The 27,012-nt window shown below is 64.5% G+C and overlaps 2 protein-coding genes across 3 annotated transcripts; one reads left to right on the forward strand and one right to left on the reverse strand.

Moving 5' to 3' along the window:
• Window positions 1–812: 812 nt before the first annotated feature.
• PIAS4 (protein inhibitor of activated STAT 4) lies at window positions 813–7,583 on the forward strand. The gene is given in 12 exon segments (XM_007524820.3): window positions 813–953; window positions 2,631–2,834; window positions 2,836–3,067; window positions 4,257–4,341; window positions 4,422–4,463; window positions 4,536–4,626; window positions 4,802–4,930; window positions 5,030–5,135; window positions 5,746–5,819; window positions 5,897–6,057; window positions 6,768–6,898; window positions 7,035–7,583. Coding segments are annotated over 12 exon segments (1,575 nt in total). The 5' UTR covers window positions 813–926; the 3' UTR covers window positions 7,328–7,583.
• A 1,989-nt stretch (window positions 7,584–9,572) lies between these two features.
• ZBTB7A (zinc finger and BTB domain containing 7A) lies at window positions 9,573–26,803 on the reverse strand. 2 transcript variants are annotated; one of them, XM_007524921.3, is made up of 3 exons: window positions 26,493–26,803; window positions 18,158–19,461; window positions 9,573–14,089 (listed from the first exon to the last, which is right to left on the reverse strand). In XM_007524921.3, the coding sequence occupies exons 2-3, from the start codon at window positions 19,444–19,446 to the stop codon at window positions 13,555–13,557; spliced, it is 1,824 nt and encodes a 607-aa protein (XP_007524983.2). In that variant the 5' UTR covers window positions 19,447–19,461; window positions 26,493–26,803; the 3' UTR covers window positions 9,573–13,554. The 2 variants fall into 2 exon arrangements, with proteins under 2 accessions (XP_007524983.2, XP_060037969.1); XM_060181986.1 differs by lacking the exon at window positions 26,493–26,803 and adding an exon at window positions 25,159–25,291.
• Window positions 26,804–27,012: the final 209 nt, after the last annotated feature.

Below are 27,012 nucleotides of genomic sequence, written 5' to 3' on the forward strand. Positions count from 1 at the left end.
GGTGGGGGGCCCCCTTAAATGTCACGCGATCCTTCCTGGAGCTTTTCCTGGAGCATCAGGCTGTCACAGGCGTTGGGTTTGCGCTGTAATATTTGCCCCTCATCTTACTGCTTTTGGCACAAGAGGCCCCGGGGGCTACTGATGGCTCCTGAGCAGGGGAGGTGCCCTCGCTGCAGATTCCAAAGGTTAAATAGCTCTGGGGAGGCGGGCCTCGCGCGGGAGAGAAGCTGACCGCCAGAGGGGAGGGTGCACGACTTCAGGTGGTAATTGGGGCTGGGCCCTCCCAGTTCTCCTAGGATAGAGGGGCCCAGCAGCAGGACCTAGCTGTCCAGGGTCACCTGCACGCTCCCGGCAGCCCCTGCGCCAGTGGAACCGTTTCCACCCCTGCACGGCGCCGCGAGGCATCCGGGTGCGCACCTGGCGGCCACCTAGCTGCCTTATTGTCGCCAGGAGCCGCCGCCCCACCCGCCCCCATCGCTGCTGGTTAAGAGGGTGTGTGTGTTGTGTGTGTGTGGTGTGTGTGTGTGTGTGTGAGCGTGTGTGTTGTGTGTGTTGTGTGTGTGTGTGTGAGCGTGTGTGTTGTGTGTGTGTGTGAGCGTGTGTGTGTGTGTGTGTGAGCGTGTGTGTTGTGTGTGTGTGTGAGCGTGTGTGTTGTGTGTGTGGTGTGTTGGCTCATGTCTCTTTAAAAAACAAGACGCGACCCCAGAGTGGGCGTGGCCGCCGCGAGCCCTGAGCGGGGGGGCGAGCTCCGATTGGTCCGCGCTCTGGGCGGCGGCCATGCGCGCTAACGTCACACGCGCCCGCCGGGAGGGTGCCGGGATCTCGGGCGCTGATTGGCCGGCCCAGGGGCCCCGCCCCGCGAGTGGCGCGCGGTCACGTGACGCGACGGCTGGGGGCTCCCGGCGCGGGGGACGCTGGTGGCCAAGATGGCGGCGGAGCTGGTGGAGGCCAAAGTGAGTGAGCGGCGGCGGCGCGGGGCCGGGAGGGTTGCCGGGGCGCGGGGGTGGCGGGCCAGGACGCGGCGGGGGCGGCGGCTTCCGCCCCGCAGGCCTCCCCGCTGCGGATCCCCGGGTCCCCGCGGCCGCTCACGGGATCCTGCGGCTCGGGCTGCGGGCGGGGGGCGGGGCCCCCTCAACCTCCGGCTGCGGGGGGCGGGGCGCCCCGGGCTGGGTCCGCACCCCGGATCCCCGCCCCGCCCGCGGGGTCTCTGCGCCGCGCAGCCCCGAGCCCCCAGATGCAGACCCGCCCCCCCCACCCCACCCCCGACCGCGCGGCTCCCGGGGTCCCAGGGGAGCAGCTGCTCCGGGGCTGCAGGGCCGGTCCACGGCCCCCCACAGGCGCCTCCGAAGCTGGTGTCTGGGCCCCAGGCCGGGCCCGAGGGGCGACCCCCGGCTTGAGTTCAGGGCCCCCCGATATCTGCGGCCGCAGCTTCAAACATAAAAGCCGGATGGTGCGGGGCCAGACCCCCCGGGCGCCGCCCGCTGCAGACGCCCCTTCCCCGGGGTCCGGGGTCCTGGGTCCGCAGCCTCGCGACGCCCTCTTCAGCCCGGGGGTCCCGCGGCCCCGCTTCGCTCCGAGGCTCCGCTCCGGGGTGCGGGACCCCAGACTTGCCGGCAGCGCCCCGTCGCCCGGCCCGGCCCGGCCCAGGAGCCCCCGGAGGCTCAGCTTGGGGGCGGGGGTCCCTCGGCGGCCCCCACCTGCCACCCGGGGCCCCCTTCCTGCTGGCGGCTACCCCCCCCCCCCCGCCGCTGTTTTTGGGATTCGGCCCCTTTGGAAAGGCTGCGACGCTTCTCCGCGGTGGGGTCCAGCCTCCGCGCCTTCTCCTGGGGGTCCCGGCCTTGGGATGCCCCCGGCCCTGAGCTGTGTCTGCCCCTGGGGGTCCCCCCCGGAGCCCTGAAGTCTGAAATCTAGCCCCCCACCCACCCAGCCGGCTGCGCTGCGGGCCTTGAAATCCGATCCGCTGAACTGGGCTTGACCTCAGGGCGGCTGGAGACCCCCGCCCGCCCGCCCGCCCCCCGGTTTCCACCAGACCCGGGTCCTTTTCCACTTGGGGCACCGCACGTGGGGCGGGCTGGCGCCCCCTTTCCAGGACTCCGCTGGGCGTTGGGGAGCAAGTGGGGGCAACGTTGTCCCAGCCCCCTGTGTCTGCCAGCCGGCCGGCCCGCCTGCTTCTAAACGCGGGTCTGGGGGTTCCTTCCTTCCCCGCCGACCCCACCCCCTGCTCCGGGTGGCAGCTGCTGAGAAACCGAGTTGGAACCAGATGAAGGCAAGGGCCGAGCTGGGCCCCCCAGCGCCCCTGGACGCCGGGCCCCAGGCCCCAGTGCCACCTGCCTGCGGGGGAACCCTGGCTGCAGCCAGCTCCTCCCTGGGGGTCCTGCCCCCCCTGCCCTAGGCAGACTCTCAGGGCCCCTCTGTGCTCACACCGCACCCCCAAGTCCCAGGTCCCCCTGGATGACCTCTAAACCCTCCTGGACACCCTGTGCGGAGGTGCCAGAACCAGAACGGGGTCCTCCTGGGGTGGGGGTGAGGGGACGGGGTCAATCTCAGAGCCTGCCTGGAGGCGGTGGCGTCTGCCCCCCCCCCCCCCCCCCCCCCCCGCTGAACCGTCTCCTCCCGCCCCCCACCCGCAGAACATGGTGATGAGCTTCCGGGTGTCGGACCTGCAGATGTTGCTGGGCTTCGTGGGGCGCAGCAAAAGCGGCTTGAAGCACGAGCTGGTGACCCGCGCGTTGCAGCTGGTGCAGTTCGACTGCAGCCCCGAGCTCTTCAAGAAGATCAAGGAGCTTTACGAGACCCGCTACGCCAAGAGGGGCGCCGAGCCGGGCCCCTCGCCGCCACCCCCCGCCCCCGAGGGCCCTGGAGCCCCTGGCCCTGCACGCGGCGCCTACCCCCTACGAGCGGCCCCGGACTGCGCTGGCTGGGTCGGGCCTGGACTACCCCGTGCTGTACGGCAAGTACCTCAACGGCCTGGGCCGCCTGCCTCCCAAGGCCCTGAAGCCCGAGGTGCGCCTGGTCAAGCTGCCTTTCTTCAACATGCTGGACGAGCTGCTCAAGCCCACCGAGCTGGGTGAGTGAGTTTACCCCGGTGCTCTGGTGCCTCTCGGGTGGCACCTGGGAAGAGCCCAGCGCTAGAGCGCGGCTGGGGGTAAGCCAGGAGCCTCCCGCAGGTGCGTGCAGGGCTCCCCTGGATGAGGAGGTTGAGCCATTTTCTCAGCCGCCCTTCCTCCGGGGGGACCAGCAGACTCCAGGTTTCCTTCCTGCCGGCCCACGATGCACCTCTGCTCCGGGCCGAGGCCGGCCCCCCAGCCTCCAGGACACGGGGAGTGAGGGGCTGTCCAGTCCCCTCGTGGGGCTCCCTGGCTGTGCCCCTTTCCCATCTGTTCCTTCTAGGAGGGCTCATAAAGCAGCTGGACGTGGGCCCCCCCCCAGCCTCGGGTGACGCCCCTGAGCGTTTGGGGTTCCCTAATGGGAATCTCAACAACGGTGCCCTGCTGGCCACAGGCAGCTGGCAGTCCGGGTGGGCTCCCTGGAGGGCACTGTGGCATCCTTCAGATCTGAAGGGAGGCCTAGCTCCTTCCCGGCCCCTGCCCCAACGTCTGTGTAACCGTCTGTCAGAAGCAGAGCTTCACTCTGGCACTTCTCGGGTCCAGGGCCGCCCACTGTCCACCTCCTGGTCACTCTAGCCGTTGCCTTTTTTGGAGGGGGAGTTCTCAGCATAGGAGCTTTCCCCAGGGCTGCGGTGCTTGGCATGTGGCGCCTGGGCATGGACCTGCAGCAGGGAGTCTCCTTCTCTGACGCAGCGGGACCCTTTGGGCAGCTTCGGTCCTCGGCCTGGCCACGTGCCTGCCACCCAGGAGTGGGGGGCCGTCGCCCCTGGCCCTTAGCAGCAGTGGGTCACTCCCCGCCCCATCAGCGGCTTCCAGAGCCTTGGCCGGCCACCCTGGGCCTCCACAGGACGGGGCCTCCACTCCCAAGCAGCAGGGGCAGCAGCTGGCGGCCATTGCTCGCCCGGGTCCCTGGTGGGTCGCCTGGCCTGGGGCTCAGCGGGTCACGCCGGCCTTGGGTGTGGAGCCCAGAGATGTCTGCGCTGCCCCTGGTGCTGGGGGGCGGTGCCCATGGGTGCCGGGGCCTCAAATCCGGCGCGCTTCCCTCACCCCGTGTCTTCCAAGAGGGCAGGGGAAATGCCGCCCTGAGTCTGCAGAAAGGGGGAGACCCTTCCCTGGCCCCGACCCCTGACCCCCGCCCCTCGCCCGCAGTCCCTCAGAACAGCGAGAAGCTGCAGGAGAGTCCGTGCATCTTCGCCCTGACACCCCGCCAGGTGGAGCTGATCCGCAATTCCAGGTGCGTGGGGCGGGCGGGGTGGGCTCGTGGGGGCTCTGCCGGGCACCCTCACTCTCACTCTCCCCACCTCTCCCTCTCAGAGAGCTGCAGCCCGGGGTCAAGGCCGTGCAGGTGGTCCTCAGGTGAGCCGCCTTCCCCCCTCCCCTGCCCCCTGAGCCCCCCCCAGCAGCCTCACCCTGCCCCCCGCCCCCCAGGATTTGCTACTCTGACACCAGCAGCCCCCAGGAGGACCAGTATCCCCCCAACATCGCCGTGAAAGTCAACCACAGCTACTGCTCTGTCCCGGTGAGCCCTGGCGGGGGTGGGGGGCATGAGAGGGCCTTCCAGCCACCCCAGGGCAACTACCCCTCCAAGGAGCCGGGCGGCATGGGGGGACCCCCCTCCCCGGACTCCAGGGCTGCTACCCCTCCAAGGAGCGGGCGGCATGAGGGGATCCCCTGACCCTCCCCGACCTCCCCAGGGCTACTACCCCTCCAACAAGCCGGGCGTGGAGCCCAAGCGGCCATGCCGCCCCATCAACCTCACACACCTCATGTACCTGTCATCCGCCACCAACCGCATCACAGTCACGTGGGGTAACTATGGCAAGGTACTCCTCGGGGACACCGGGGCATGGGGGGTCAGGCGGTGTCCCCGGCCGGCCCCAAGGTCAGTGTGTCACCCCCTGACGCGCACACGCCCCTCGTAGAGCTACTCAGTGGCCCTGTACCTGGTGCGACAGCTCACATCCTCAGAGCTGCTCCAGCGCCTCAAGACCATCGGCGTGAAGCACCCTGAGCTCTGCAAGGCACTGGGTGAGGGGTCGCCCCGGGCTGCGGGGGGCTGTGGGGAGACGGGGCGCTGGAGAGGGGGTGCCCCGGGCTGTGGGGAGATGGGGCGCTGGGGAGGGGGTGCCCCGGGCTGTGGGGGGCCGTGGGGAAACGGGACGTTGGGGAGGGGTCGCCCCGGGCTGCGGGGGGGCGAGGTGCTGGAGGAGGGGCGCCCTGGGTTGTGGGGGAGGGGTGCCTTTGAATATCTTCTGCTTTTTTTTTTTTTTTTTTTTTTATTTTTTTTTTTATGACAGCACCCAGAGGGGAGGAGGGAGAGGGGCAGAGTGCCCCGGGGTGGGGGTGGGGGTGGGGGTGGGTGCGGCTGTGTGGCCTGGGCCCTGCTGGGCCTCTCTGGTCCCCAGGGCCCCACGTGACTGGCCGTGACCCCAGGCCCCTAGCGCCTCCCGCTCCTCGTCAAAGGGCCCTTTCTTCGTCGCCCCCACCTGCCCTGTGCCCGCGGGGACACGGGGACACAATGGGCAGCTTGATGGGACCCGCGGGGTGGGGAGGCCGCTTAACCCCTGGTAGCCCGGGCGGGAAAGGGGCACCCAAGGAAGCAGGTGCCGACACCTCCCCGCCCACCCGCCCACTGCAGTCAAGGAGAAGATGCGGTTGGACCCCGACAGCGAGATCGCTACCACGGGCGTGCGCGTGTCCCTCATCTGCCCGGTGAGCCGCGGGCAGGCAGGCGGGCTGGTGGGTGGCACCCGAGGGTCCACTGCCCCGCTGACGGCCCGTGCCCCCAGCTGGTGAAGATGCGCCTGTCCGTGCCCTGCCGCGCCGAGACCTGCGCCCACCTGCAGTGCTTCGATGCCGTCTTCTACCTCCAGATGAATGAGAAGAAGCCCACCTGGCTGTGCCCCGTGTGCGACAAGCCCGCCCCCTACGACCAGCTCATCATCGACGGGTGAGCTGCGGCCGGCTCTGGGGCGGGGGTGGGAGTTCTCCGGGAAGGGCAGTGCGGGTGGGGGGGGACAGGTGGAGCTGGGGGCGGGGCAGGGCACCACCACTGGGCTGAGCGGTCTGGGAGGTCTGGGGGCGGGGTAGGGGGCCCCAGGCAGCTTTCGCCATCGTGAAGCACCCACCTGTCTTCGGGGGCCTGGGTTTCTTCTCGTGTCGGGGTTCTGAGCAGGGACCCACGGGAACGGGGCTTTGGAGCCCTTGAGGTGCTAGGCTGCTCTGTGAGCTGCGTCTACCTGTGTAATAGTGTCCAGGATCTTTCTCTGTGCTTGCACAACTCCCAGGCTGCTCTGTCACACAGAGGGTCAGATCCTTGTAGCGGAGCTTCCTCTGGTGCCATGGTTCTCCCATGTGGTGCTGGGGCGTGGATCTGGGCCGTCTGCCCAGCTGAGCAGGAACCTTCCCACTGAGCCCGTGGTCTACCAGGACTTTGCTGCAGTGAGTCCTTGATGCGGCCTGGCAGACCCTCCTCCATGACCCAGCCCCCGTGAGGTGGAGAAGAGGTGCCGGGGCCCCTCCTCCAGGAAGCCACCTGACTGGGCCCAGGTCCCGTAGGCCGCCAGGGCTGGACAGTCACGAGAGAAGAAGTGGCCGCAGCAGTTGCCCGCCCAGGCAGCCCAGGCATGAGCCAACCCCCTTCCCACCCCACTCCCTCAGGCTCCTCTCAAAGATCTTGACTGAGTGCCAGGACGCCGACGAGATCGAGTACCTGGTGGACGGCTCCTGGTGCCCCATCCGCGCCGAGAAGGAACGCAGCTGCAGCCCTCAGTGCCCCATCCTGGTGCTCGGTGAGTCTGCCAGGGCCGGGGCACAGCCAGACAGGCTTCCTAGAGGAGGCGTCCAGGGGGCGCCCATTGGCTTCCCTGGCTGGCCACCCCAGCCCAGAGGGGACGCCCACCCTGAGCGTCTGTCCCGTCCCCGCAGGCCCCTCGGACGCCAATGGGCTCCTGTCAGCACCCAGCCTCAACAGCGGCGGCGGCGGCGGGGGAGGCGGCGGCGGGGGTGGAGGCGGCGCGCCAGGGGCCGCCGGCGGGGGCGGCGCAGCAGGTGGAGTGGAGAACGGAAAGCCGGGCGCAGACGTGGTGGACCTCACCCTGGACAGCTCATCGTCCTCGGAGGAGGAGGAGGAGGAGGAGGAGGAGGACGACGACGACGAGGAGGGTCCCCGGCCCAAGCGCCGCTGCCCCTTCCCCAAGGGCCTGGTGTCGGCCTGCTGACCGCTGCCCGGCCGGCCGGCCCCCGCCATCCTGGTGCTCAGAGGGAGGAGGAACCTTTTTGTTTTTTCTCTCGGCCATGGCGCGTTCGGTTCTGTTCACCCTTTTCCTCGGCTCCTGGCGCCTGCCCCTCTCGGACTTCCTCCGGCAGAGAATTTAAAGAGAAATAAAAGCGAAAACGACCAAGAGACTAACAGCAAGACCACAGGAAACCGAGCAGGATGACACCCATCAGACTCAGAGATGGGACACGGCCGAGCTGCCCCCAGCTGGCCACAGGCCCCCCAGACTCGCTGAACCTGCAAGGGGCCAGGCGGACCCCTCTTCCAGGGACCATTCCCAGCCGGGTCTGAGAACGGGGTGCCCTCCCCACCCCCTCCCCCTCCGGGCAGCAGCCACAGTCCCCGGCCGCCGCCCATCTGTCTCTCCACCCCCTCCTCTATTTGTCTTTCCTCTCCGGCGCGGAGACCCCCGCTGCTGCCCCCCCAGCAACAAGCTTAGAAGCCATGGAGGGGGGCGCGGGCGGGAGGGCTACCCACAGATGCGTTGTATTTTTTTGAAAGTGCAATACCTTGAGATTTTCAAAGACCCGGCTCTTCTGGCCAGGACGGCCCTCCCGCTGCCCCCCCCCACCTCCACTCTGCGCATGGGGGCGCGAGGGGGGTGGCGTGGGGAGGGGGTTCTCAGTTTTCTAGTCAGCTACCTCGGTAACTCCAATTCAGGTTAACTTCCCTCCGGAACAGCTCAGCCGAGGGGGCAGCAGGGACTCGCCATGTTGGCCCCCCTACTTGTGCTCTTGGGTCCCCCCGACGGGTACCAGGCCCGCCACCCCCTCCCCTGGCCGCCTGGCTCTCGTCTTCCAATTTGGGGGGGGGTGCCCCTCGGCTCCCAATCACTAGATCTTCACAGCGGCCCCCACCCCCTCTGCTTTTTATTTCTCTCCCAGCAGACTTCTCCGAGTCAGGAAGCAATAGCCTTTCAGGTCTCCGCCGGAAACGGACATCAGCTCTGGCCGGGCTGCAGCCTCTGCCACTGGCCGCATGAACCCATAAACCCCCGCTGCGTGGTTGGGGGGGGCCCGGCCCCCTCCGTCCGCCCCAGGGTCTCTACCCGGGGCACTGTTTTCTAATATTTGTATTCTAATTTAATTGTTTTTTAAAAACAAATAATAATGAGAAGAAAAAAAAAGTGAAGCCAGTCCAGGAGTTGTGTGTGCGTCTTTTCTGTGTGCGTGTGAAGGGAAGCTCACGGGGCCGGGGTCAGCTATGCATTCTGTCCAGGTTCAAACCCTGGCACTGGGTTTGCACGTCCGAGGTCCCAGGTTCACCTGAGCAGGGCCCCCCTGGTCCCTCACAACCATCAGGTGGGGAGAGCCATCTTCAGATCCAGGTTCAAGCCCCTGGGACCACATGAATTATGTCAGAGGCATGCATGGGGGAGTATTATTCAGCCTTGAAAAAGGAGGTTTGGACTCCTGTTCCAATGTGTGTAAATTCTGTGAGCAGGGGAGATCGCAGTAACTAGCACATGCCAGCTGACTTGGTACTCCCCACCCCCACCCCCCAAATAATCATCACTGGTAGAGCCGGGGGAGAGAAATGGAGGGTCTAGTGCTGGTGGCCAGGATGGGACCCAGGTGGTACTGGCAGTTTCAGGCTGTGTGCTGCCCGTGGGTGGGTGAGTTGTTTGCCGGGAAGTGTTCCGGAGGAAGCTGGTCTGACCAGCTACACAACTGGTCCTGGCCAGAGCCCTCCAGTGTCCCTCGTGGTTGGCACTGGAGGAAGCTCAGCGTTGTGTTCTGAATGAAAAAAACAGCTGGAGAGCAGTGGACCCCTGCTTGGGTGAGTCCCTGGCGCCACACATAATGACCCCAACCGCAGCCCCCTCCCCAATCCCATGACTGGGCCCCTGGCCGCTTCCGGAGGATGTGGGAGAGGAGGGAGGGGGCAACTGGGGGTTCCGGCCCCAGGTCCTAGATGCTATCACTGTGGCCTAGCATGCGGCTGGAACCTTTTGGGGGAAGAAGGGTTCTCCCACCAAAGCACCTAGGAATCTTGGGACTAAAAGTGCCTTGGCTGCACCCCAGAATTTGTGGGTCACCTGGGGGGACCCCAAGACCTGGCCCTGCTGGAGACACCCATCCCTACTCAGGCAGGGTGAGTGGGAGAGAGTTGGTGGACAAGGGCCCTCCCAGACCACCCCAACACCCCCTTCGCCGCCGACCAACAGAAAAGCCAGACAGGAGAGGGAGGGTCTTAACAGGCTGCTTTTAGTGGTTTTATGTACAAGAAAAAAAAAAAAAGTTGTCGTTTCTGGTTTTCACATCACGCTCGTCGCAATCTAAGCTTCTCCCACCCCCCAAAAAGTGCTTTTTTTTTTTTTTTTTTTTTTCCTTTTCACCAATTGATCTGGTCGCCATTGGGTTGGCGACTTCATTATAAAGACTCCCAAATACAGTTTCTGGAATGTGTCCTCTGTGCCGTACCCCCAACTTGACAGGCACAACCCCCCAAAAGTCCAAGGCACTGCGTGTGTCTGGGCCAGCAGGGGGGGGCGCTGAGGGAGGGACACCTGGGCGCCAGGACCCCCCCCCCCCCCCCCCCCCGACTTCTGCCCTCCAGGTGGCCCGGCCAGGAGACAGGGCCATCCCCCAGCCCCTGTATCTCCTGCGACTAGTCTGGACCGAGATTGTGCTCCTGGGTCTGGGGGTTCCAGAACCTCAGGACTGACCCGTCCTGCCCAGCCGACCTCCCCCCCACAGGAAGGCTGACTCCTCAGCTTAAATAACTTTTTTTTAAAATAAAGCTGCAAATATAAATATCTTTCTTTCTCAAAAAATAGGATTTCTGCTTTATTTTTTTTCCTGGGTTTTTCTGGTTTTTTCTTTTTTTTTTTTTTTTTCTATATTTTCTTCTCTCCACCATCTCCTACAATCCTGGCCGCCTAGGCATCCCCTGGCAGGGGCTTCCCCCCCAAATAAAAGGGGGGTGTCAGTAGTACAAACACCCCCCTCCCCTACACCTGCCTGAGCACACGGGGGACAGGTAGCTACTTGGGGTCCCCTAGGGGGCCTCCCTTGGGTGGGGCTCTTTGGTAGGGTCCATGGGGGACCCCCACAGGGCTCCAGCCACCACCCCCCATGCCAGGCTAGGCCTGATCTGATACTATATACATTCACTTTTTTTTTTTTTTTAATTTTTGCCTTTTAAACTTATCTTAATCTCACAAGGCGTGGGGGGGGGGATTGACAGGGAACAGCAGCTTAGGGTCTCTCAGACCCTACAGGTGGGCGAGAGCCCCAGGTGAGGGCTCCGGAACCCCATTGAGCCCCCAAATGCACCCCCAGACCTCAAGAGCCCCCACCTGCAGCCAACTCAGAGCCTGAATATCTCTCTCTCTCGCACGCACACACATCCACACAGCTTCACCAAGAAGATGGAAAGGACAATTCTTTTTTTCTTTTTTTTTTTGTACCAGGCCATTAAAAAAAAAACACCCCCCCAAAAAAAAAAAAAAAAAAAACCCCAAACAACCAAAAACACTTTTTTCTTCCACTGCATCCCCCCGCCCTCAGATGCTTTGTTTCCTGAAACTCAGTATCTTTGGCAACACTTGATCATGACCTTAATTTAAAGAAAAATAAAATCGACCCACTTCTATGTACAGTATGCACGGAGTTGGAGGGGGCCAGGCAGGCGGGAGGTGGGGGTCCCAGCGTGGGCCCATGCGGTGCAGAGGGAGGGATTAAGGCAGAGGGAGGGCTGAAGCCAGGGCGCAGAGCTAGGGGAAAGGGTTTAGTGCAGTCCCCGAGGAGTTGGTTCAAAGTGTGCTTGGGGGCACACCATCTTCCCCCACCCCAAAAGTCCCAGAGGCTCCATCCCCAAGTCCAGTTGCCACCACTGGCCAGGATGACAGCTGCGGGTTTTTTTTTTCTTTTCTTTCAGTTCATTTTATTGCGGGGTCTGGGGGACCCTCTGGGAGCTGAGCCCCCACACACCCACCCTGTCAACAATGGGCTGTGAAGAGGCCACCCGGCCCTGGGCTCCCCTGCCACCCCCCTCAGGAAGAGGGGGGGTCCTGAGACTGGGGGGGGGGCTTGCTGGGCTGGGGTACAGGATCTAAGAAACACTCGCTACAAATGGCCTTCTTAGAAGTTTCCCTTTAAAACAAAACAAAAAAAAAAAGACAAGGGCTTGTCACAAAACGGGGGTGAGGGCCAGTGGCTGGACAGGGTGTAGGGACACCCCCAAACCTGGGGCCACAGCTCAGCGAGTGACTATTTACAAGGTCACACGGGTGGGTGGGCACTGCATATACAGGAGGGTGTCTGGGGGCACGTAGTGGGGGGGTGTCCTGGCCTCCGGCCCCTAGTCCGTGGCTGACCTGGCGGACACCAGGCCTTTTGCGGGGGCTCAGCACAGGCCCCCGGGTTACAGTCAGTGCCTTTTTTAAATGAGGGGGGGGCTCCTGGGGGGGTGATGTAAGGTCCCCCCCATGCCCGCCTCCACAGGGGAGGCCGCCCCCAGGGCTGGAAGCCCCAGAAATGGGTGTGGGGACAAGGGGACACTGGGTGGTCTGAACCCATCCCTGAGCTATGAGTGTCAAGGTGGGGGGGCTCCCCAGGCGGCCACCGATGGCTATGGGGTGACGAGACATCTGGAATCAGAACCAAGTGAGAGACAACAGGAGGGGACAGACAGCAGAGCCCCGGTACCCCCCTCCGTCTTCCTGGGGTCCCCCTTACCCCCTCTTGGGGGAACAGAAGTGGATTCTGTCCGCGGCTAGAGTTTCGCCTTTTTATTTTGTACAAAAATAAATGGGCTTTTAAAATTCTTTTTTTTTTTGAGGGGCGGGGGGGGGTAGACAGTTTTCTCTCTCTCTCTCTCTCTCTCTCTCTCTCTCTCTCTCCATCTCAGTCTCTCATTCTCTCACGCCCTCGCTCTCTTTGACTTTTCATAGAAGTTGGGTTTGACTTGTAAACATGGGTTTTCTGTCTTGTCTGTCTGGAGAGTTACCCGTTCTGTTCATGACAAAGTGCTGAAATCTCTTGTCAGTGGAGGTGGGATCTTCCGTTACTTTTTTGCTTTGTCGTTTTCCTGAATCCTGGTGGTCCTCCCGGGGGTGTCTGGATTATTGCTTTGTGACCTCGCCTCTCTCTCTCCCTGCCGCCTAGAGACCCTGGGTTCCCTCCCCCAACCCCACACAGGACAGGGGGGCTTGCTCTGCTGAGGAAAAGTATACATATATATCATTTTTATATTTATCTCTCTATATCTATTTATAAATTTTGTTTGGAAGAAGGAAGGGGGAGGGACTAAAAAGTGCTTTAAAAATTGTTTTTTTTTTCCCCCTCCCAAGGAACGGGAGAAATAATTCGTTCTCAATCTCCAAATGTCTCATGGGAGGTGTGGGAGGTGGAGAGGGGTCCCGCCAAGATGTAAGTGCCGTGAATGAATGCGGCAGGAGGCCCCCCAAGAGAAGCAGCCCCGATGTGCAGCCCCCCCCCCAAGCAGAAAGCCCCCTGTATCTCCCCAACTCTCCCCACAACCCATTTCCCTCCACACCTGGAAATAAATAATCTGCCCTGGGGGAGGGGTGACCACAGGCAGGAATACGGGGGGGGGGTCCCCCTAAGTTAAGTGCCCTGAGGAAGGAGGGTGGGGGGATGGGATGGTGTATTTAACGTCCGCTCACAGCAGACAGCGTTTAAGGTCTTATCTGAAAAGACGCAGAGAAGCAGGGGCAGAGGAAAACCCAACCCCCGATTTCAACGGGGGTCCCCGGACACCATCGCCCATCGGGGAGGGGGGGCTCTGAATGCTGTGCTCCCCAAAAGAGCCTCACCGAGCCCCGGGATCCACCGATGGGAGAGGTTGCGGGGGGAGCCGGGCTAGAAGGGAGGGTGGGAGACGGGTTTGGGGGGCCGAGGGGCGCCCCCCAGGCGGGAGAGGACATGAAAGCGCTATTCTAGATCCTGTGACAGTTCATGTGTGTGTGTGTGTGTATATATATATATATATATATCTGCATATATATAGAGAGATATAGATATTCATATATAGATCTTTTTTGTGGGTTTTTCTGGGGGGTCGGGGGGGGGACGGGCAGGCAGGTGGTTCCCCTCCCTCTCTCTCTCTCTCTCTCGCTCGCTCGCTCTCTGTCTCCTCTGCGTTATGCTTCGTCGTCTGTCGTCTCTTCTCGTTTCCTGCTGTGTTTTTGGTTTTGGTGTCTCAGGCGAGTCCGGCCGGGAAGCCACCGTGGGGGGCCCCGTCCCCCGCCCCCGGGGGGCCAGTGCCGGGGGCCCCCGCGCCCCCTACATTCAAGCAGCGGCCCAGGCTGCCGTCGGGGCTGGCCGCCTCGTCCTCCTCCTCCTCCTCGTCCTTAAAGTGCTTCTCCTGGCCATTGCGCCGGCCGTCGGGGGAGTCGGGGCCCCCCGGGACGGTGCCGGGCGGGGCAGGGACCCCCGGGCCAGCTTCGGGGGGCCCGGCCAGCCCCCCGCCGCCGCCGCCACCCCCCCGGGCCCGGGGCTTGCGGCCGCGGCGAGAGGGGACCCCGTTGCAGCCGTCCTTCTTCAGGTGCCTGTGGAGGTGGTCTGAGCGCACGAAGGTCTTACAGCAGCTGTCGCACTGGTAAGGCCGCAGCCCCGTGTGGACCCGCATGTGGTTCTTCAGGTCGTAGTTGTGGGCGAAGGCGGCCCCGCACTGCTGGCACAGGTAGGGCTTCTCGCCCGTGTGCTTCCTCATGTGCACCTTGAGCTTGTCCTGCCTGTGGGCGGGGGACTGGGGTCAGCAAGCACACTCCCACCCACCCACCCTGCAACACCCCATCGCCGACACTACACTCCCTTCCTCGGGGAGCCCTTTCCCAAGAACCAGAGGCCGCCGCACCCCCCCCCCCCGCCTCTCCAGGCGCTGCCCATTGAGCTGCCCACCACCAGCCAGAGGGTGAGGGCAGAGGGGGTGTGTGTGCAGGGGCGTCGTCACCTTGAGCCCCGGGCCAGGTAATTACAGCCTCCTTGGCAGCCACAGGCCCCGGCTCCCTCAACCCTCTGGAATGACTCAGAGGGGGGCCCTGAGTGGGCGAGCCTCCAGTGGGCACCACCCCCACCCACCCCCAGCCCCCCCAAAGTTGAACAGGCCACAGGGCCTTTGCATCAGCTCTCCCTGGAAGTCCTCTCAAAATAAATAAAAGAAGAGAGGCCTCGGGAGTTGGGCGGTAGCACAGCGGGTTAAGCGCACGTGGCACAAAGCGTAGGGACCGGCATAAAGATCCCGGTTCGAGCCCCGGCTCCCCACCTGCAGGAGAGTCGCATCACAGGCGGTGACTGGCTTTCTCTCCCCCTCTCTGTCTTCCCCTCCTCTCTCCATTTCTCTCTGTCCTATCCAACAACGACAACAATAATAATAACTACAACAACAATAAAAACAAGGGCAACAAAAGGGAAAATAAATAAAAGAAAAAAGAAAAAGAAGACAGGCCTGGGTCCCATCCGCTCTCTCAGTTCACTCATGGGACTCCCCAAGCCCCCTCAACCCGACCCCTCCACCTCAAACAGCAGGGTGGTGGCTCAGTGCCTTAGAGTGAAGCCGGCACACCTGACGCCCTGGGTTTGATCCCTAGCAACACACGTGGCTGAGCTGAGCAGTGCTCTAACCTACCCCTCCCTCTCCTAAGAATTAAAAATAAAGAATTTCGGGGGTCGGGCGGTGGCGCAGTGGGTTAAGCGCATGTGGCGCAAAGCGCAAGGACCGGGGTAAGGATCCCGGTTCGAGCCCCCGGCTCCCCACCTGCAGGGGAGTCGCTTCCCAGGCGGTGAAGCAGGTCTATCTTTCTCTCCCCCTCTCTGTCTTCCCTCCTCTCTCCATTTCTCTCTGTCCTATCCAACAACGAATTGTGTCAACAAGGGCAATAATAATAACCACAACGAAGCTACAACAAGGGCAACAAAAGGGGGGAAAAAATGGTCTCCAGGAGCGGTGGATTCATGGTGCAGGCACCGAGCCCAGCAATAACCCTGGAGGAGGAAAAAAAAAATAAATAAAAATTAAAAATAAATAAAAATTAAAAAAATAAAGAATTTCGGGGCCCGGGACAGGGCACAGGGGTCAGAGCACTGGACGCTCAGGCCTGAGGCCCCAGGTGGTATCCTCAGCATCACAGGGGCCAGAGGGAGGCTCTGCTTCTCTCCCTCTCCCCCTCTGTCAATGAATAACAATCTCGATTACCTATGTCTTCACTGTTTACACAGACCGCACAAGCTCACTCCCAGGAAAACTTTCTCTCTTGTCTTCTGTTTACTCCCGACAGAGAGACGAACAGGAGACTCCACAACCCAGGACCCTGCTCCACCATCACAGAGCTTCTCCAGGTGCTGTCCATGATGCTCCCATGTGGTGCTGGGGCTCAAACCCTTGAGCACTGGGAGGCAAATGCCTTCACCGGAGGGAGCTCTCCTGGGGCTCCTCTTCTCCCCCAAGAGAAAAAACGCCATCCTGACAGTAGAGCAGAGGGCAGAGCGCCGGCCTGGCCAGCAGAGTCCCAGGTTCCATGTCTGGCATCCTGGCAGGTCAAACAACAATACGCTTTTTCTTTCTTCCCCCCCCCCCCGCCGCTGCTCAAGACTGACTTTTTCCAGTAGACGGTAAGGGGGTCCAGGCCGTGGCACACCTGGTTCAATGTACATTATAATGTGCAAGGACCAGCGTTTGAGTCCCCACCTGCAGGGGGAAAGCTTCACGAGTGGTGAAGCAGGCCTGCAGGTGTCCCAGTCTCCCTCTCTCCCAATTTCTCTGTTTCTATCCAATAATAAATAAATATATAGGGGCGGAGGGTAGATAGCATAATGGTCATGCAAACAGATTCGCCTGAGGCTCCAAAGCCCCCGCAACACCATAAGCCAGAGCTTAACAGTGCTCTGGTTAAAATATATATATATGTAGGTCCAGGAGGTGGCGCAGTGGATAAAGCTATACATATATAAAGATAAATATCTTTTAAGAGATGGAAAGAAACCCCAGCATCAAAGCTCTCTGACACCTTGCAGTGGGGGCTGGGCTCAGAGTGGGAGAAAGCAGGTGCACTATCCTGTGAGCTATCTCTCCGGCCCCAGAGGACACTCTGTGGAGAGGACTTGCCGCCACTCGGCAGACCAAGACACCTGGGTAAACGCACACACTGGGAGTTGGGCCATAGCGCGGCAGGTTAAGCGCAAGTGGCGCAAAGTGCCAGGACCGTAAGGATCCCAGTTTGAGGCCCCGGCTCCCCAACAGCAAGGGAGTCGAGTCACTTCGCAGGCGGTGAAGCAGGTCTGCAGGTGTCTGTCTTTCTCTCCTCCTCTCTGTCTTCCCTTCTCTCTCCATTTCTCTCTATCCTATCCAGCAACGACATCAATAACAATAATAACTACAATAAAAAACAAGGGCAACGGGAGTCGGGCTGTAGCGCAACGGGTTAAGCGCACGTGGCGCAAAGCGCAGGGACCGGCATAAGGATCCCAGTTCGAGCCCCCGGCTCCCCACCTGCAGGGGAGTCGCTTCCCAGGCGGTGAAGCAGGTCTGCAGGTGTCTGTCTGTCTCTCCCCCTCTCTGTCTTCCCCTCTTCTCTCTGTCCTGTCTAGCAATGACATCAATAACAACAATAACTACAATAATAAAAAACAACAAAGGCAACAAAAGGGAATAAATAAATAAATATTTTTAAAAAACAAGGGCAACAAAAGGAAATAAATAAATATTTTTTAAAATCTTAGTTTTTTTTTTTTTTTAATCTTGGGACTGGGTGGTGGCACACCTGGGTGAGCTCAGCACGTTACAATGCGCAAGGATCCAGGTTCAAGTCCCCAGTCCCCACCTGCAGGGGGAAAGCTTCACAATTGGTGAAGCAGGGCTGCAGGGGTCTCTCTCCTCTCTCTCCCAGCTTTCTCAATTTCTTGCTGTCTCTATCCAACAAATAAAAGATAATAGTAAATAAATAAAAGTTTAAAAAATCTTAAAAATGCAGGAGTCAGGCGGTAGCGCAGCAGGTTAAGCGCAGGTGGCGCAAAGCACAAGGACCAGCGGAAGGATCCCGGTTCGAGCCCCCTGGCTCCCCACCTGCAGGGAAGTCGCTTCACAAGCGGCGAAGCAGGTCTGCAGGTGTCTGTCTTTCTCTCCCCCTCTCTGTCTTCCCCTCCTCTTCCCATTTCTCTCTGTCCTATCTGACAGCAATAACAACAATAATAAGTACAACAAAAACACAAGGGCAACAAAAAGGAAAATAAATATTTAAAAAATGCACACACTATAGTCTGCCAGGTCCCAGGTTCAAGCCCCTGGTCCCCACCTGCAGGGCGGAAGCTTCCTGAGTGGTAGAGCAGGTTTGCAGGTGTCTCTGTCTCCCTCCCTCCCCCTCTCTCTTTTAATTTTTAATTGTCTTTATTTATTTGTTGAATAGAGACGGCCAAAAATCAGGAGGGAAGGGGATAGAGAGACAGAGAGACACCTGCAACACTGCTTCACCACGCGCAAAGCCGTCCCTCTGCAGGTAAGGATGGTGCTCTGCGCATTGTAACATGTGCGCTCAGTCAGGTGTGCCACCACCCAGCTCCCTCTCTCACCATTCTGCTCACTGCCCTCTGCCCTATGTAACCCTTCCCTCTAGATTTCCGTCTGTCTCTAGTGCTCAGCCAGCCAGGGAGTCGACTAGAACCGAACCGAGGTCCTCGAGTGCACTGCCCGGCGAGTGATCTATCCGTCACTTAGAGAGAGAAACAAGAGGCAGACCCAGAAGGGGAAGCCCACGCCCACTCACGGGAGGGAGGACGCACGCGGCCGGCACCCCGGGGCCCCGGCTCACCTGGTAAAGCGGACTTTGCAGATGCTGCACTCGTAAGGCTTCTCGCCGGTGTGCGTCCGGATGTGGCGGGGCAGCTTGCCGGCGCCCTGGATCACCTTCTCGCAGATGGGGCACTTCTGAAAGGCCTTGGCTCGGATCTTCTTCTCCACCTTCTGCGACCAAGCCGGGTACACGTCACCGTCGTGGGCGGCGCTGAAGTACTTCAAGTAGTAGTCCATCACGCCCTTGTCCTCGGCCCGTGCCTCGTCCTCGCTGTCCCCGGCCGCCGCCGCCGCCGCCGCCCGCCCCACCGACGACATCATCTGCTGCAGCAGCGCGCTGGCCGCCAGCCCGTCCGTCTCGCCCGCCTCCCCATCCTCGCCATCGGGGAAGCCCGGGGAGTCGCCCGGCTCAGGGGCCGCCTCGGACAGCGACGCCGCCTCCTCCTCTCCGCCCGCCGCCGCCGCCGCCCTGCCGTAGTGGCCGTTCTGCGTGGCAGGGAAGAGCCCACCCGCCGTGGCCGCCGAATTGTTAGACGGGGCGTCCTCGTCTCGCTCGGGCCACAGCCCGGCCTGCCCGTCGCCGCCGCCGCCGCCGCCTCCGCCATCATCCCCGTCCCCGCCGTTGGGCCGGTCCCCGCCCGGGGGACCCGGGCCGTAGAAGTCCAGCCCGTTGCAGTCCCCCCCGGCGGCGGCCACGGCGGCCACGGCGGCCGCCACGGCCTCCTTGGTGGCGTCCAGGTCGTCGTCGGGGCCGAAGGCCGACCAGGGGAAGGCGGCAGGCGGCAGGTTGTTCATGGGGTTACTCTGGAAGAACTCGAGGTACTCCTTGGCCCGCAGCAGGTTGCGCTGGTCCAGCTGGCCCGCCGGCTCAGGGGCGTCCGCCCCGTCGGGGGTAGGGGCATCGTCGGCCGCCAGGATGCGGCGCTCCAGCAGGTCGGCGCACACGTGGCTGACGGCGGGGATCTCCAGCAGCCGAGCGGCGCTCAGGATGGCGCCCACGTTGGCCGTGCTCACCGTCAGAGTGGCTGTGTAGGCGAAGTCCATGAGGGCCGTGAGGGCGTCTGCGCTCACGAAGTCGATCTCGTACACGTTCTGCTGGTCCACCACGGCCCCCGATGTGAAGAGCTTCTTGAAGTATTGGCTGCAGGCGGCCAGCACCGAGCGGTGCGTGGGGAACTCCCGGCCCTCGGCCAGGATCACCACGTCACACAGCAGCCCCTGCGTCCGCTGCTCGTTCAGGCCACTCAGAATGTCGCTGCTGTGGTCGGGAAACGGGATCCCGATGGGGCCGTCCACGCCGCCGGCCATCTTTTGCGGCGAGACCTGGAGGGCGTGGGGGCGTTGGTGAGGGTCGGGGAGACGGCACCCCCGCCTCGGTCATCCCCCACTCTGACACTCAGAGGGCCCAGCCCGGCCTCAGTTTCCCCAGCTGTGGCTTCCTAGGACACTCAGAGGGCCCAGCTCTGCCTCAGTTCCCCCAGCTCTGGACCCAGGGCCCTTGAAGGGCCCAGCCTGGCCCCAGTTTCCCCACCTGTGGCCTCCTAGGACACTCAGAGGGCCCAGCTCTGCCTCAGTTTCCCCAGTTATGGCCCCAGGGCCATCAGATGCCCCAGCCCAGCCTCAGTTTCCCCGTCTGTGGACCCAGGGCCCTTATAGGGCCCAGCCTGGCCCCAGTTTCCCCAGCTGTGGCCTCCTAGGACACTCAGAGGGCCCAGCTCTGCTTCAGTTTCCCCAGCTATGGCCCCAGGGCCATCAGATGCCCCAGCCCAGCCTCAGTTTCCCTAGTTGTAACTTGAAGGACACTCAGACACCCAAGCCTGCCTCAGTTTCCCTGTCTGAGTCCCCAGGGCCCTCAGGACACAATCCTACTTCAGTCTCCCCAGCTGTGACCTCTAGGACTCTCAGATGCCCCAGCTGTGGCCCCCACAACCATCAGATGCCCCAGCCCCTCTCTGTCAGAGCCCCTCCCTCTGCCAGGGCCGCTTCTCAGGAGGGGCCCTGAGTCAGCAGGAAGGGGTGTGGCGAGCGGGGCGGCACAGAGCAGGGGGCAGAGGGGATGCAGGCCACCCGGGTGAGGTACCTGACCTTACAGGGCAAACCCCCCCCCCCCAGCAGGGAGACCAGAGTGTCAAGTCTGCAGGAGCAAGGACCTGGCCCAGCTCCCAGGCCCCTGCCCCCCCCATGCTCTGGGCCTCCGAGGGTAGAGCCAGAGGGTCCTGGGGGTCACGCCAGGTGTCCCTGCCCCTCGGCTCCTGCTCGCCCCTCCCCCATGGTGACTCACCCACTCCAGCTTACACAACCCTCTGGCAGGGTCCCCACCCCTCCGCCCTCTGGGAAGAGCCCCGGGGCCCCACACCACCGAAAACAGCCCCCCACCCCCCCACCTGCGACCCCCAATTCCTCCTACTTCCTCTTGGACCCAGCTGGAGAGACCTAGGCTGGTCCCGTCCTGGTGACACAGGGTGACGGAGGGTGACACAGGGTGACAGAGGCTTTTGTACCCATGGCGGCCAAACACTTCCCAGGCCGCCTGGGCCCAGCTGCCAATCCCCCTCCCCCAGCATGCTCTGAGGGAGGGGCGCGGTCCCATCAGACCCCCCCCCACCCCAGTACCATCTGCCGTCTGGCCCAGGCAGGGAGCAAATGGGCAGATGGGAAGTCCGGATCAGAGCCGCCTGGTCCCCCCCCCCCAGATGGCTGCCTGGGTCCCCTGGAGGGGCTCCAGGTGGCCGCCCCAGACAAGTCCAGCTGACTCAGCTGTGTGAAACCCCTGGGGGCCGGGGCTCGAACCCAAACCCTGGGTTCTCACAGCGGGCCCCCCCCCGGCCCCCCCAGCAGACTGGAGGTCCCGCCTCCCTCCCTAAGGAAGCAGACACCTGCGCCCCCAGGGCTCCACCTGCGGCCCCGCCCAGGGCCACCGTCCCCAACCGACACTGGGGGCACCCCAGCTCCAAGAGGGGGTCCAGCCACTCTCCTTCTCCCCCACCATGGGTTAGTTCCTGGGCTCCAGCCTGGCGGCCCCACCCTCAACTAGCCAGGGCCCCACCCTCAACGGCCAGGGGAGGCCAGGGTCCCGGCCCACGCCCACCCAAGGACCGGTCTGTCATCAGGCCCCGCCCCCAGCCCTGGGATTTCCGGGGTGCAGGATGCGGACTCGGGCAGGCCCTGGCAGGCTGGCTCCTCCAGGGCGGGAGGTGGGGCGCCCTCCTCCCTCAGGGCACTCCCAGGGGCCCCCACCCCACATGATGGGGTGTGGGTGAACCCCAGGGGTGCTCTGGAGAGCAAGGAGCTGGGCTGACAGAGACCCGAGAGGACAAGAAGCCCAGAGAGGGGCCGAGACCCAACCAGGTCGCACAGTAGCTGGGACTAGGGGGATGCCCCTGCCCCAGGAGCAGGGGAGGCATCACTCAGGAGAGACCCCAGGACCGCTGGAAACAGGGTCCCAGCACAAGGCATGGCAGAGGCACCCCAGGAAAGAGGGGGGCCCCTGGGAGCAAGCCCCAAGGTCAGGTGCAAGGTGAGGGCTCAACCCCACTACTATGGGCGCACAGGTAATTATCACCTGCCAGCCTTCCCATAGGAGTGTGGGGGCGGCGGTTAATGAGGGGGTTCAGGCCCCTGCACCCCACCCACAGGAGACAGGCAAGGGCCAACCTGGGATTCGAACCCTGACCTTGGAGGAGAGGCAGGGAGTGCACCACTGTTCTGTGCCTCAGTTTCCCGGGGGTGGTAGTGGAGGTGGTGACAGGGGCCCCAACCAGGGGACAAGGGGATGCTCTAGGTCAGAGCCCCAGGAGGCCCTGTACCCCTTCCCTGTACCCCCAACTCACCACACAAGCAACAAGGAAGTGGGTGGTGACCCAGGAGGGGAACACCAGGCCCAGAGAGGGTGGGCGGCCGGCCCAAGGTCACACAGCAGCTCGAGCCCAGGTGCTGGTGCCCCGCGCCCCACCCCCTCCCTTCTTCCCTCCCTCGGCCGGGCGGTGTCGCAAGGTTGGGTCCCTGACCCCATGCCAACGCCCGCCTGGCCGTCCCAGGGGCCCGGGCTTCATGGGGCAGGAATGCAGCGGCGTGTGTGTGTGTGTGTGTGTGTGTGTGTGTGTGTGTGTGTGTGTGTGTCTCCCCTCCCCAACCATGATCGTGGGGGTGGGTACAGGAAGGGGTGGCTGCCACTGCCCCCTCCCCCAGCCACTGTGTCCTCCAGGCCACAGGAGCCACCAGCCCCTCGGCCATTTTCTGTGTCCAGTTCTCTACCCCAAGTGGGGAGGGGCTTCCTGCTCCGGCCTTAAAGAGACAGAGGCAGGAAGGCCATGGGCTCCGGCTGTGGGGGGGAAGTGGAGAAGGGGAGCGTCAGGGGATCCCCTCTGATGGCCACCACCCCCCCAGCCCACATTCTGTTCCCACACTCTGGGGGCAGGAGGCTGGCCAGGAAGTCTAGTGGAGAAAGACAGAAACACACACACACACACACACACACACACACACACACACACACTCTGAAGATGGGAGAGGGGAACCATGGGACACAGGGTAAGCAGACCCCCTCAGAATGTCACCTGGCTGTTCCAGGCACCAAGGAGGCCTGAGTGCACCGCCTGCACCCCCCTTACCTCTGAGAGCCCCCTCCCGCCCTCCCAGACTCCCGGGAGGCCTGAGTCACCTGCACCACCCCCAGCGTGAAGCCGGGGTGCCCTAAGGCTCCCCCAAACCCAGCTGACCCCTCCCATCAAGCAGGTCCAGGTGGGGGGTACTGAGGGGATGACGTGGGTGGTAGGAGGCCTGCTGTGGGGACAGATGGAGGGGCTGGGGCTGGGGCCAGAGTCCATGAGGGGGGCCTTCCTGAGCCTCGCTCCCCCACCTCCCCACCTCCAGAGCTGTTCCTCATGGCTGATCTGATCACCCCAGCTCCCCATCCCCCTAGACCCTGAGGCCCAGAGAGGGGAAGTGATGGCCCAGGGTCACATAGGACAGCCCTTCCCACACCCCCCCCAACTCTCACCCAGGGCAGGGTGGGGGGACTGAGCTCCTGGGGTCCTCTGGGGGAGACAGGGCTTCTAGACCAGCAACCGCAGGCTCAGCAGGTGCTGGGGAGCAGGGCGGGCGAGGTGGGGGTGCTGAACCTGCCCCCCATTGTTCTGCCCGGGGAGAGGCCAGGGCTGGGTGGGGCCTGCACGCCACCCCTCCCTGAGCCAGGACCTTGGGCTGCCAGGTGGGGGGTGGGTGGTATCGGCGGGCGCAGCCTGGCCTCGCTGTGCGCCCTGGGGCGCTGTGGCGGCCCTCTCTGGGCCTGACCCGTCCAACAGGTGCCCGCCGCCCACCTCCAGGGCCTCTGGAAGCCAGATGTCCCCCTGCTGTGACGTGGGGACACACCTGTCCCCAGTCGGCCAGCAGGTGCTCTGGGAAGACAGGACGGCAGGGTCAGGCCCCTGGCAGGCTGGCGCTGGGTGACCTTGGGGTGCTGGACTCCAGAGGGGTGGTGGGTTGGGCACAGCCTTGACCTCCCTGGGGAAGGAACCCCGTTTCCTTAGGGATGGCCACCAACCCCAAACACAAAAAAGAAAAGAAACCAGCAAAGACCAAAAAGCTTCCCGAGCTTCAGGAGACTCCCAGCTGCTCGCTCCTGCCTCAGTTTCCCCAGCAGAGTCCAGGGGGACCGGAAGGGGGGGGCAGCCTGCAGTGAGATTTGGCCGCCCCTGTGGTCTGCACTAAGGACCTCTGCCTGGAGGGGACCTGGCAACCCGCCCCTTGCCCCCGGCTGCCGCCCCAACTAAATAATAAATGGCCCCCCTCCCCAAAGCGAGTGGGGAATTAAAATTTCAGCGCCCCGGCGGGTCCCCTTTCCTCTCCTCATTAGACATGCAGCGCTCCCAGGGCGCCCCCTCCCCCAGGCTCTGTCGCCACAGCGATGCAGGCGGTAAACAGAGCCCCGCGCCCGCCAGGCTCTGGGGGCCCCCACCTGGCAGGGGAGCGGCCAGAGCTCGCAGCCCCCCACCGCGGGGGAAGCTGGATGGCAGGTGGGGACACTCCGGGGCCTTCTCTTGGTGTCCAGCACTGCCCGTGGGAAGCCGGGTCGCAGGGACGGCCCCCCCAGTCCGGGGAGGGGCACACTGGGGGTTACGCCCTGACCCGGCGGGGGGGGGGGGGCTGGCATGGAGTCCTGGAGGCAGCTGGCAGGCAGGGAGGAGCGGGGAGAGCCCGGCTCAGCGGCCACCCATGGGTGAGCCAGGTGGGCACGGCCGCGAGGGGGCAGGGGGCACCCACACTCGTCTCCCACTTCCGCAGCTGGGCTGGGGTGTGTGGGGTGCAGAGCGGAGGTGGGGGGGAGGCCCGCCCGCCAACTGCTGGCTGCATGGCCCCCCGGGACCTGCCAGAAGTGCCTCTGCGCCCCCGCGAGGGGCACCCCAAATCTGCAAAGGTCTCTACCCTGATGTGAGTGGGGGGCAGGCCGTGTGGGGCCAGGGCTGGCTGCAGTCACCCCGACATGGACAGGGTGTCCTGGCCGGCGGGGCAGACCTGGTCCGACAGCATTCTGCTGCGGTGCCGGGGGAGGGGGAGCTCCCCCAAATCTGCAAAGGCCCGCGCCCCAGGGTGGGGGTGAAGCTTCCGCAAACACTCGGGCCCCGGGCGCCACCTCCCCCTGCCCGTGGTCCCCAGGGCCGCCCGGGGTGCTGGAGGCGGAGGCCGCCGGCAGAGAGGGGGCGCCGGATCCCCCAGCCCCCCGCCCAGCGGGCCGGGTTCGCACGTGGTGGTGGCGTCAAGGGGAAGGAGAGGAGGGCGGCGGGGGGCCGTAGGAGACGGGGTCACGCGCTCCGGGGGCGACGGGGTGAGGGGGTGAGCGGGCGAGGGGTCGGGGCGCCCCCGGCCCGCTGCGGCGCCGCGCCCTCCCGGGGGGCCGGCGCCGGGCGGGGGGCCAGGCCGAGGGGGGCCCTCCGCAGCCCCGGCTGAGTCAGGCCCGGCGGGGGCGGGAGGCGGCCCCCTCCCCGGCCGCCCCCGGCGAACGGCGCCACGGGGGGCTCCTACCTCCTTCCCGGGGCGGCGGCTGGGGGGCCCGGCCCCGGCGGCGGCGGTGGCGGCGGCGGCTGCGCTGGCTCCCTCCGAGGGGCCGGGAGGCGGCAGTGAGCCTGGCCCCGCGCCACCCCCCGCCGCCGGCGGCCAATCCCCACCCGGGCTGGGGGGAGGGCGATGCAAATTACCCCGGATCTGGGTCCGCCCGCCGCCCGCCTCCCCCACGCCCGGGCCCGGCCTGCGCTAGGCCGCGCATCCCCGGCCTCGCGTGCGCCGCCGGGCCAGCCGGGGCGCGCCCTTCCCGGGCAGCGCCGGCGGGGTGACCCCGGCACCCTGGCACCCCCCGGACGCGCGGACACGGCTGGTGCTGGGGGGCGCGAGAGGACACGATGGTGGGAGGGGGGGGCTGGGGACGGTTACACAACCAGGCGGGGAGGGGCCCCGGGGCGGGGACCCGCGGGGCCGCGCAGCCGGAAGCCGGGGACCGCCACCACCGCCGGCCCCCGGCGAGGGGAGCCCGGCGGCAGGCCCCGCCCCTCTACCAGCCTGGTCCCGCCCCCAGAGCCCCGCGCCGCGTGTTTCTCCCGCGCCCATTGGCCCGCCGGCCCGCCACTCACCGCCCCTCCTCCGCGCCGCTCCTCCCCGCGGGCCCCCGGCGCGAAGCACCCTGGGACTCGTAGTCTGGGTGGCTGGCCAGCTGCCTTCTCCCGGCGGCGGCGAGGAACTACGACGCCCAGAGGTCGCCGCGCCCGGCGCGCCCGCCCACCCGGACACCCCACCCCTTCCCCCTCCTTGGCAAAGCCCCCTCCCTGTTTTTTCAGACACCCCCTCCCCATCCCCCCAAGGAGCTCAATCCCGGCCAACTCCAACGTATGCACGCAGCACCGGAGGGGCCCCCCACTCACGAGGGGAGAGGGCGACCGCCCACCCCCGTACCCGGCTGCAAACTTAGCACGCGCCGCGCCCCCCCTCCCGGTCTCCCCACCCTCAATGCAGCCCCGCTTCCCCTCCCCCGCTCCCCGCGCGCCCGGAGCCCCGAAAAGCCATGCACCCGGAGTGGGGGTGGGGGGCGGCTGGCACACAGCCCACTGCACTGAGCCACCCTCCCCAAAAAAAAAAAAAAAGACAAACAAATAAAACGCCTCTTTCTACCGAAATCTCCCGGCAGCTGCCAAACACTCCCCAGACCTCAGAAACTTGCGGACCGGCCCCCAGATGGACCCCGTCGGCCTGGAGAGCTAGGGAGAGCCCCCCCCGGAACCCCCAGATCTCCCCTGCACCCTGCCCGCACCCCCGGTGTGGACGGGCCCCCCAGCACCGGCAGCAGCCGGCGCCCAGCGCGGACTCACCTCGCGGGGCCGGGGCCCGGGCTTGGGGGGACCGGGCGCCTCCCTGCGCCGCTGGGTGCGGGGTCCGCGGGGCGCCCCCCCCCCGGCTGCACCCCCGGGCGGCGGTCGTGCGCTCCCCCTGGCTCCGGCGGCGGCGGCGTCACGGCCCTCCAGTAACTCCAGTGCCGCCAAGGCCCCGTATGATGCTCCGACTCCCTTCCTGGTTGCTCCGAGGGCAAGAGGGGTCCTCCCTTGTCTTAAAGGTGCCGCAGCCCGGCCCCCCCCCGCCCCCCCAGCCCGGCCTCTGAGGCCAGAACTGGCTCTGCAGGTCCCCTGCTTGCCACGTCTCTACCCTCCCGCGGGGCTGCGCCCTGGGGAGCTCGGGGCTGCGAGCGGGGTTCCGTCCAAGTTGGGGCGCCGGGGGTGGGGTGGGGTGGGGTGGGGTGCGGTGGGGAGGGGGCCCGCCCCCACCGGCGCGCCCCCCCTCTCTGCTCTGACCTCTCCGCCCGCCGCGCGGCGCCGTGCCAGGCTGCCAGCTTAT

Source organism: Erinaceus europaeus, chromosome 23, assembly GCF_950295315.1.
Source record: "Erinaceus europaeus chromosome 23, mEriEur2.1, whole genome shotgun sequence".
In the NCBI taxonomy this organism is placed as follows: domain Eukaryota; kingdom Metazoa; phylum Chordata; class Mammalia; order Eulipotyphla; family Erinaceidae; genus Erinaceus; species Erinaceus europaeus.

What these genes read in the sequence shown, in the direction of transcription:
- ZBTB7A (XM_007524921.3), bottom strand. Translation starts at nt 19,446, where the DNA reads ATGGCCGGCGGCGTGGACGGCCCCATCGGGATCCCGTTTCCCGACCAC. An exon ending in TGCAAAGTCCGCTTTACCAG is followed by an intron (nt 14,090 to 18,157) that starts GTGAGCCGGGGC and finishes CCCCGCCCACAG; the next exon opens with GCAGGACAAGCTCAAGGTGC.